General features: G+C 47.5%; 1 protein-coding gene across 1 annotated transcript; it reads left to right on the forward strand.

Moving 5' to 3' along the window:
* Window positions 1–3867: 3867 nt before the first annotated feature.
* LOC128409432 (zinc finger protein OZF-like) lies at window positions 3868–10680 on the forward strand. Its single transcript, XM_053379926.1, has 3 exons — window positions 3868–3958; window positions 5475–5638; window positions 8186–10680. Exons 2-3 carry the CDS (start codon window positions 5539–5541, stop codon window positions 9676–9678), a joined length of 1593 nt encoding a protein of 530 aa, XP_053235901.1. The 5' UTR covers window positions 3868–3958; window positions 5475–5538; the 3' UTR covers window positions 9679–10680.
* The last annotated feature ends 453 nt before the right edge of the window (window positions 10681–11133 follow it).

Below are 11133 nucleotides of genomic sequence, written 5' to 3' on the forward strand. Positions count from 1 at the left end.
GATGTTCCTCTTCTTTCTGGTCGCGGATTCTCCCGGTGAGATCAGCCAGCTCCATAAATTCCATCATCTTCATCTGCCATTCTTCTACCGTTGGTAGTTCTTGTGTTTTCCATTTTTTGGCTAATAAAATCCGTGCAGCAGTTGTGGCATACAAAAATAATTTTACATCTTTTTTGGGCAGTTCAGAACCTGTTATTCCAAGGAGAAAGGCTTCTGGTTTCTTCATAAATGTATATTTCATCGTTTTTTAAAATTCATTATAATTTTTTCCCCAGTGCATGGGTCTCTTTTGGAGGGAGAGGGAGAGTGGGGACGCCATGTAAAGTTTAAATAAAATAAGAGAGCCCGGCTGCCTAGAGATGCCTGGAAAGGGACCCTCCCTCTCAACTCTGTCCCCTTCCCCTCAGTGTTACAGTCACAGCTTCTCTTAACCTCTCTTCATTCAAAAAAACAGTTGTTATACTTCAGTTTTTGTTAGTTATGGCAGGTGGTTCAGTTAAACAATACAACACAGCTTCCTTCCCCAATCAATACCCTGGTTCATGAGTGAGGGGCACCTTTCCTCAGCCCCTCTCTCTAAGCAACCCCACTCCTGAGGTAATTCCAAAATGGCGTAACAGACCCAGGGGATCCCCCCCCCTTGTGACTGGCTTGGGGGTCTTCTCTCCCTAGAAGAACTGCCCCCTCCTGACTGGAAGGTGAGCCTAAATTCCCCCTAGATCTGCTTCTTCTGCCTCACACTCCTGTCTGTAGACCTTCCCCAGACCCCCAACCGGCTCTCCCTATCCAAGCTGGGAGGGTCTTTCCTCACACCAATGGACAGTCTCCTCAGGGTGGGTGTTCAACTCAAACAGGAATCTGTTCTCCCTCAGGGAAATCCTATCCTCCTCCCTAACTCCCATCTCCAAACAATCCCTCTCCCTCTTCTCAAATCCAGTCCTGTCTCTCATCTCAAATCAAGCTCTTTCCCTCAACCTGAGCCCTGTTTGACTTCTCAATTCAAGCTCTATTCCAACTCTCTGCCTCAGAAACAGCTCCGGTTATTTTCCCTCCAAAAGTTCTGGCTCCGCCCCCTCTTGTCTGTCTGCCTGTCTTGGGAGCCAATCAGAGAGAGGCCCCAGCCCTCTGGTGGAATTTCAGGGGAACTGCATCACCAGGCTCTGCTGTCCATTCCATCATGGCATTTTGATATAAATTTTTTTATTATTACTTTTGCGTAGATCAAATGGCAAAAGTAGTAAATAATGGCTAATTTGTGAGGGCGTCAGTTTGCCTGCACTCCAGTTCATTTCACCATCACAACGTGCATCTGATCAACTAAGTCGATGGTGTCAGAAATGCATTATTCTTTTCTGGGAAAAGCCGCTTTCCTCTTTTCTTTAACTGTCCATGCTTTTCCCAATCCTCCCCCCTCCCCCTATGTTATGTACTGAGTTGAATAGGATCGAAAATGCTGCAGTCTGGGGCCACTAGGGGGCGCATAGGAAGATGGCCGACAATAACATCTCTCCGACCCACAGGAGGTAATTTGGAGGCTATGTTGGGAGTAATTAGCCTCCCTACCCACTCAAGACAGTGAGTGGGGCCGTTTGCCTGCTGTGCCCGATACCACCCCCGAATTTTTGAGGGGGATGGAGGCACTAGGCACAAAAACCCTCCCGTGGGTTCTTGGCACTCCTGGACGCTGTCTCTGATCTGCGCCACTAGCTGCAAGAACTTCAAAAGAAATAAATTGGCACAAAGGAAATGCACATACTTCAGGAAATGAGGAGAAGTGAAGGCTGCAACAGAAGAGGTCTCTGGAAAAACAAGATTTAATTTATGAGAAGATACGTCAAGATACGGTACGGCAAATGACTGATGGGGGAGGGGGGGAAAATGTTTTATTTTTTTACTTATGTGATTAAACCCAAGAATCCCCTCCCTTCAAGAGTCAAAAGCCAGAAATGAGTAAGGACTTAAGCTGTGAATTTAAGGCTGTGTGGAGATAAACTTTCGAACCAAAGCATGTTTATAGAAGACTGTGGAATGTATAAGAGCTTTGTTATGACGCAGTCAAAAATGCCGACGCCATTTTGGGAAGCTCTGTCGGAGGACTAAGACCGGGGGGGAGAAAGAGTGAAAGAGAGCCTTTTTAAACTCCTCAAAGAGGTCTTAAGATCGACAGAGCTATACATCTACGATGGAAAAAGTGATCTTATCTCCGAAGGTGACGATTTATGGGAACTATCTGGACTTGAGGAATGGCGACGGGAAATTCACACAGGAGTATTATTGGCGTTTATCAGCTTAAGGAGACCATCAGAAGAGACGATAAAGGACTATAAAGGACAAAGAGAAAATATAAGAATAAGAAGGGATGTGGAAACAGCAAGAGAAGATTGGAAAGAACTATGAACATGTGTTTCGACTGTTGGAACATCTATTTGGACTTATTTGGACTGATTTGGACATTAATGCAGAAGTATGGATTTAGATCAGAATCCTTCCTCGGATCTGGAAGTATGGGACCCCCCAACAAAATTTAAAAATTCGACTCTGTAATTTGGAATTTATGTGATGTGGTTTGATTTGATGTGATTGGCCGGTTAATAAAATTTATTTTTTTTTAAAAAAAGAAAATGCTGCAGTCTGATTGGTCCTAGAACAATAGGCTCCAGAATGCAGCAGTCTGATTGGTCCGCAGGAGCCACCCAATCCAGCTCCAGGTGGAAGTGAATCCGCAACCTGATTGGCCTAGAGGAGAATCCCGGAATTAGCCAATCACATGGGGCCCATTGTGTAAATAATGTATATAAAGCAGACACTTTGGGGAACTTGCATTCATCACTATTATGAGCTGAAGAAAGAGCATGAAATCCACACACGACTCTGAGTATATTTCACCCCAAGCTATAGGAATAAAGGAAGCGCACATTCCCCTCAGAGAGAAAGGAGCGGGCTTTGGCTGAGCGTCTGCGGAAAGGGAAGAAGGGCAGAACAGGTGTTTCCACCCACTACACCACACAGCCCCTTCTTCAGGACGCAGCTGGCTTCTGCATCTCACCTTGTTGGGTCTTTTTTGGAGAGCCCACCTCCAGTCTGGAGGCCTGGGCGTAGCCAGGATTTATGTTAGGAAGGGGAGTAGAACAGAGCTATCCTCAACCCGATAGGTCAGTTTGTTAATTCTTTTTATTTATTTATTTGCTTAATGAGGGCGGTTTGCAGCTGCCCTCTGGCTGCCCCCATGTCTGGAGGCTGACAGAAGCGAAGGGTTTTTTTGGCGGGGCGGGTGGAGAATATTCCCTTTCCTTCCGCAGAGTTGCATCGACTTCCTCCATCCCATCTGCTCCCCCCTCTTGCTTTGAAAGGGGGCCAGGCATGGCATCCTCCCTGGACCAGGTGGGTGCAGACTGGCAGGTGGAGGCCGTCTCTCGTGGATGCTTCCGTGGAGAGTCCAGCATCGCAGCGGGTTGGGCTGGATGGCCTCAGGGGTTCCCTTCAAACTCTCCCATTCCCCGATTCTGTTCTTGTAAGCCCACTTGCCCCTGTATTGGGCCCGAGGTCCTGCAGCCTGGCCCTGTCCCCCCCACCCCCCGCCCCTGAACAACTCTTTGGCGGCGCCCCTGAGAATCATAGAATCGTAGAGTTGGAAGGGGAGCCGAGGGTCATCTAGCCCAACCCTCTGCAATGAAGCTCTTTAGCCCAACATGGGTCTCGAACCCACAACCCTTAGAGAAAGAGCCTCATGCTGTAGCCAGCGTGGGAGCCAAGCTGAGCGTTGCCGAGTCATGTCCTGAATCTGGCGGGATCCGGATGCCTCCTACTTTCTCCCTGGGCAGGGATCACTGAGCGGCGAGGCCACGTAAGGGTTAAGGAGAGCGAGAGAGCCCGGTTGCCTAGAGCGGCCTGGGAAAGGCCCCTCTCTCCGTCCTTCCGCCTCGCCTCTTTCTGCTTGTCTTCGGAGGCCTCTGTGGCGGTGAGTCCTTTGGGCGAAGGGGAGGCTGTGGGGCGACGCGGGGTGCAGAGGAAGATGTTGGGGGGCTGAGAGATGAATGGGAGGATCCCCTGGGTGGGTGGGGTTAAGGGAAGCCGTGGTTCCCAAGCCCTCTGAGGTCCCAGTACACCCCACCCACCCATGACCCCGGGGGGGGGAGTGGGTTGTTTGGGGGGCTCGGAAGTGGGCGCCCCTTGATAACGGGGGGACTGCAAGTGGGGAAAGAGGGTGGGCCTCCATCTGTGGCAGACGCTTTCCTTGCGACCCCTGCATTGCGCGGGGATGGTCTAGATGACCCTCGGGGTCCCTTCCAGCTCCACAGTTCTCTGGTTCTGGGGGGTGGAGCATTGGAGCCAAATCCATGGGGCCGGGAGGGCTTTGGCTACCACAATCAAACACTTGAGGGGGCTTGTGTGTGTGTGTGTGCGCGCGCGCGCGCACACATGCACACAAACTGTGCCACGCGCTCAGTTATGTGGGGCGGGGCTTGAGAGAAAGGGCTCCATCTTGGATGAGGAAATCTCCGGAGGGGGTGCCTTGGCTTCTCCCTCCTGCCCAGGAGTCTCCTTAAAGTCACATCCATAAACGGGGTGAAGGGGGTCCGAATTTCTTTCTCCCGCTTCCTACTTGGAAACTGCTTCTCCCTGAGTGCTTGGGGGCTCCCAAGGTAGGATGCTGCATGACACCGAATTAGACCAAAGGCCCACCTGGGTCAGTCTCTGCAGGGGTCTGGGGCTACCCTCCCTCCCAAGACGCCACAACTTGTTTAAACTTTCAGCTGTGCAAAATAGTTTAAAAGAGGCTGGATCATCACCATCACTATCCGAGGCTGGGAGTGGTGTGCTGAGTTCCAGGGGGTTGTGGGAAGAGAAGGAGAAATGGTTGGGTGGGGGCTGGAGGGGAACCCTCCCCCCCCACAAAGTAAGCAGAAAGACCTGGCTACAGGGAGGGAGGGGAGCAGTCTTCTCCAAAGTCTCTCACCTGGTGCTTGTTTCTGGGTGTCAGAAAGCAGCCCTGTGAAGATTTACTCATAAGTAAGCCCTGGTGGGTTGCTCGGTCCCTGCTCCTGCCAACCTCGCAGTTCGAACTCGCAGTTCGAAAGCACGTCCAAGTGCAATTAGATAAATAGGTACCGCTCCAGCGGGAAGGTAAATGGCGTTTCCGTGCGCTGCTCTGGTTTGCCAGAAGCGGCTTAGTCATGCTGGCCACATGACCCAGAAGCTGTACGCTGGCTCCCTCAGCCAGTAAAGCGAGATGAGTGCCACAACCCCAGAGTCGGCCACGACTGGACCTAATGGTCAGGGGTACCTTTACCTTAAGCCCCGGGGGGGAGGGGGAGGACAGATTAAACTGGTATAACCAAAAAAACCCTTAAAAATGGGGCTCCTCTTGGGAAGGGGGAACCCCTTTGGGACTCTTCTAGGGGCAGCAGAATGTTCTGGGCAGGAGAATCCCTGCAGGGCCTCTGAGGCTCCCTTTGCTTCTTCCTCCCTCCCAGGAACCTGCATCTTCTGAGCTCCTCAGGAAGGACGAAAGCGCCTGAACCTGCAAACCTAGCAAGGATGGAAGGAGGAAGATGGACAGTTGACCTTGTCAGACTGCCTCCTGCATCCCTCCCCAAAACCTCTGGGCATTTTCTCCCAGGGCCCTCAGAGACATCTGGTGAGTTCCAGGGGAATGGAGATGGGGACATAGATGGATCAATAGATGGTGAAGAGGAAAACCTTCTCCCAGGCTTTTGAATTTTAGGTGCTATTTCCACTGCAGGACTCCTGGCAAGTTGCTGATCTCCCCTTCTTGGGCAAGGTTCTTGACCGCGTGGTTGCAGACATGATCCAGGTTGTTTTGGAGGAAGCTGATTTTCTAGATCCATTTTAATTGGGCTTTGGCCCAGAAACTGCTTTGGTTGCCCTGTATGATGACCTCTGTTGAGAAAGAGACAGCAGAACCGTGTCCCTACTAATTCTTGACCTTTCAGCGGCTTTCGATTCCATCTACCATGGTATCCTTGTAGAGCAGTTGTTTGCGCTAGGGAGTGGGTGACCCCGCTTTGCCGTGGTTCCGATCTTACTTGGATGGTTGTTTCCAGAGGGTGTTGCTTGGAGAGTATCCTTCAGCCCTGTGGAACCTTCAATGTGGGATTCCCCAGGGTTCAGTTTTATCCCCTATGCTGTATAACATCTATATGATACCACTAAGTGGAGTTACCCAGAGGTTTGGAGTATGTTGTCAGCAATATGCTGATGACACTCAGCTCTATTTCTCAGTTGCATCTACAGGTGAGGCAGCAGGTGTGCTAGACCATTGTCTTGCCTCGGTAATAGACTGGATGAGAGGCAACAAACTGAAGCTGAATCCAGATAAGACAGAGGCCCAGTTAATGGGTGGTTCCCTAGACTGGATGGCTGGGAGGTTGCCTGCTCTTGATGGGGTTACACTCCCTCTGAAAGAGGAGCCATGTTGCTTGGTGGGACTTCTGCATCCATTGCTGGCTCAGGTGGCCATAGTGGCATGGCTTCAGTTGACAGCCCCAGCTGCACCCCTGTCCTATTCCAACAAGAAAGACAAGTGGGAGGTACATAAAGAAGCAGATGTGGCTGCATAAGGAGCTTTCGGAAGAAAGGGGAAATCATGAAGGAAGAGTATAAATGAGTAGCCAGCAGTAACAAGGATAAGATCATGCAGACGAAAGATAAGAATGAGCTTGGGCGTACAAGAGAGCTAAAAAATAATAAAAGTCCTGAGTCTGCTATTGTTCAACGTCTTTATAAACAACTTAGATGAAGGAATTGAGGGGATGGCTACTCATCCAATGTGCAGATTATGCCAAAGCGGGAGATTCAATATCACCATAACAGATTGGAGTACTGGGCAAAAATGAATTTCAGTGGGGACTGAATATCAGATTCTACAACGAGGCCAGAAGAACCAACTGCACATATATAAGATGGAGGACGCCTGGGTTGCCAGTAGTACCTGTCTCAGGGCCTTAGTAGACCACAAGCTTAACATGATCAAAGGACTGGAAACCAAGCCTTATGAAGAATAGCTGAGGAAGCTGGGTTTGCTAAGCCTGAATAAAAGGAAACTAGGAAGAGATATGCCATCTTCCTCGTACACCTCGTACCTACGGGACTGCCTCTCCCGGTATACCCCACAGAGACCCTCAAGGTCCATAAATAGCAACACCCTAGTGGTCCCGGGCCCTAAGGAAGTTAGATTGGCTTCAACCAGAGCCAGGGCCTTTTCAGCTCTGGCTCCGGCCTGGTGGAACGCTCTGCCTCATGAGACCAGGGCCCTGCAGGATCTGATTTCTTTCCGCAGGGCCTGCAAGACAGAGTTGTTCCGCCTGGCCTTTGGCTTGGAGCCAATTTGATTCCCTCCCCCTCTTTCTTTTTTCTTTTCCTTTCTCCACCTGCGATGAGGCTACATCTTAATATTTTAATGTTTTCAATGTTTTAATGTTGTATTTTAATTTTGTTTTTAAGTTGTATTCATTCAACTTATTTTTATTATTGCTTGTTAGCCGCCCTGAGCCCGGCCTTGGCTGGGGAGGGCGGGGTATAAATAAAAATTATTATTATCTTCAGATATCTTATCTAAAGTGCTGTCACGTGAACATGGAGCAAGCTTGTTATCTTCATCTCTGGAGGGTAGGACCTGATCCAATGGATTCAGATTACAAGAAATGTGAATCCAGCTAAACAGTAGAACAGACACCCTCTGAAGGTGGTGGGCTCTCCTTCCTTGAAGCCTGTTAAGCAGAGGTTGGATGCTTAAGTCGAGATTGCTGCATTGCAGAAGTTTGGACAAGAGGACCCTCAAGGTCTCTTCCAAGTCTAGATAGAATTGTTCATATACCACCCTTCATCTAAGCATCACTGCACGGTTTACAATATTAATGAAGAAAAATACGTAACATCGTAACAACCAAAACAGTACAGCCACACATACAATTTAAAGAGGCAGAGATGATTTAATTAGGCACAGGCAAGGGAAAAGAGGAAAGTTTTCATTTGCTGCCCAGATTGTAACACCTGTCATTACTATATTTTGACATTATTTTAGGTGTATTCCTAAAAAAAATGGAACATGAAAAGGGAGAACGTAAGAGATATTGAAATAAGAGGTGCTATTTGCACCCGATGTGTGTTATGTTACTTCTTCCTCTTCCTTGGAAGCCTAACAGGATTTTCTTTCCTCCCCAAGCAGCTGATGGAAACAATAGTCAGAATACCAAGAATTCACCTGGAATTTCATTGAAGAAACCATTTAAATGCATGGTGTGCGGAAAGTGCTTCATCCAGAAGACAAAGTTTACTTTACACCAGCAAACTCACACAGGAGAGAAACCATATGGATGTATGGAGTGTGGAAAGTTGTTCAGCCGGAAGGAACACCTTACTGTACACCAGCGAACTCACACAGGGGAGAAGCCATTTCAGTGTATGGAGTGCGGAAAGACATTTGCTGATTCTGCAAGCCATGCAAGACATCAACGGATTCACACAGGAGAAAAACCATTTAAATGTTTGGAGTGCGGAAAGTGCTTCAGTGTAAGTGGAAACTGTACAAAGCATCAACTCACTCACACAGGGGAGAAACCTTTTAAATGTTTGGAGTGCGGAAAGTGCTTCATTGATCATTCTTCCCTTAGTTCACATCAAAGAATTCACACAGGGGAGAAGCCATTCAAATGTATGGAGTGCGGGAAATGTTTCAGGTGGAAGTATTACCTTACTACACACCAGCGAACTCACACAGGGGAGAAACCATTTGAATGTATGGAGTGTGGAAAGTGTTTCAAGTGGAAGCAATACCTTACTGCACACCAGCGAACTCACACAGGGGAGAAACCATTTGAATGTATGGAGTGTGGAAAGTGTTTCAGGTGGAAGCATTCCTTTACTACACACCAGCAAACTCACACAGTGGAGAAACCATATGAATGTATGGAGTGTGGAAAGAGTTTCAGGTGGAAGTATTACCTTACTACACACCAGCAAACTCACACAGTGGAGAAACCATATGAATGTATGGAGTGTGGAAAGAGTTTCAGGTGGAAGCAATACCTTACTACACACCAGCGAACTCACACAGGGGAGAAACCATATGAATGTATGGAGTGTGGAAAGAGTTTCAAGCGGAAGCATTCCCTTACTACACACCAGCAAACTCACACAGGGGAAAAACCATTTAAATGTATGGAGTGTGGGAAGACGTCCGTAGATAGAGGATCCCATATAAACCATCTACGAATTCACACAGGAGAAAAACCATTTAAATGTAACGAGTGTGGAAAGACTTCCGTAGATAGAGGATCCCATATAAAACATCTACGAATTCACACAGGAGAAAAACCATTTAAATGTTACGAGTGTGGAAGCTGCTTCAATCAAAGTGGAAACCTTAAAAACCATCTACGAATTCACACAGGGGAGAAACCCTTTAAATGCACGGAGTGTGGAAAGTGCTTCAGTGTGAGGGAACGTCTTAATATTCATCAACGGTCTCACACAGGGGAGAAACCATTTGAATGTAAGGAGTGTGGGAAGACTTCCGCTGATCGTTCAACCCATGCAAGACATCTACGAATTCATACAGGAGTGAAACCATATGAATGTATGGTGTGTGGGAAGAGCTTCACACGGAAGACAACCCTTACTTTACACCAGAGAACTCACACGGGAGAAACGATTTAAATGTATGGAGTGTGGGAAGAGCTTCAGTCAAAGAGGAAGACGTAGAAAACATCAACAAACTCACACAGGATGAAAAAGCATTTAAATGTGTGCAGTGCGGAAAGTGGTTCAGCTAGTAATCACACCTTCACATCAACAAATTCACACTGGGAAGAAACCACTTAAATGCTCGGAGTATGGAAAGAGCTTCAGTCAAACTGGAATGTTCATATTCACATAAGAGAAACAATTTAAATATATGGAATGTGGAACAATTTCCCACTCACACTTCACTCTTATCACACAAAATATAGAGCCATAAAATTGTAGAATGGGAAGAGCCCTAAGGGACATCTAGTCCAACCTCCTGCAATGCTAAAATCTCAACGGGAGAATCCATGACAGATGGCCTTTGGAGAATTTTAATCAGTGAAGGGAAGTCCACAACCCACCAAAGGAGTTTGTTCCCCAGCTGAAAAGCTCTTATTGTCAGAAAGTTCTTCCTGATGTTTAGTCAGAATCCACACTTTAATCAATTTGCTAACCCTCATCTTCTTAAAATAAGAGCTAATCTGATCATGTGTCACTTTGCATTTTGAACTTAGTAAGTTTCACGATCAATAATACTGGCTGATGTACAGTATTAAATATATGTGCTTAGGAAGTTTGCATTAGACAGGATACGTTTGTCTGCAACAAATTGTGGGATGTTTCTGTTTTGAGGGTTTCGGCTAAATCAGGGTTTCCCAGACTTGGGTCTCCAGTTGTTTTTGGACTACAGTTCCCATCATTCCTGACCACTGGTCCTGCTAGCTAGGGATGATGGGAGTTGTAGTCCATAAACAGCTGGAGAACCAAGTTTGGGAAACCCTGGGCTAAATGATGACTCATTGCTGGAAACCTGAGTGGTCTCTTTTGGCAATGGAACCCGAGAACTCAGGGGAGCAATGTATTACTTTGTATCTTTGTAAGCTTTATTTTCAACTCTTTTAAAACTGTTCTGCAATAAAGCTTTGAAACTCATCCTTTATAGTGGAGACTCATTGTTTTCTACTCTACACACGGTCTGTATCAGAGCAACTGTCACCATTTCTCAGTCCAAACCACCTCACAGGGTTGTTGCAGTGATAAAATGGAGAGGCTGGAGAAGTGTGTCAATCTTTCACAAGAGCATTTGATGACACACTGTCAGGATACTCAGATCTGGTGTTTCTGTGGGGGATCGGGATCCTCGCCACACCTTATCTGGTTTTTTCTTGGCAGGAATTCCAGTTGGGATTCAGGCCTCATCATGGGACAGAAACTGCCTTGGTTGCACTGGTCAAACACATAACACCGGTCTAGAAAGACCTAGATTGGCTCCCAGTACAATTCCAAGCATAATTCAAAGTGTTGGTGCTGACCTTTCAAGACTTAAACGGCCTCAGCCCAGTATACTTGAAGGAGCGTCTCCACCCCCATCATTCAGCCCAAACA

This window comes from Podarcis raffonei, chromosome 2 (genome assembly GCF_027172205.1).
Source record: "Podarcis raffonei isolate rPodRaf1 chromosome 2, rPodRaf1.pri, whole genome shotgun sequence".
NCBI classification, from domain to species: Eukaryota; Metazoa; Chordata; class Lepidosauria; order Squamata; family Lacertidae; genus Podarcis; species Podarcis raffonei.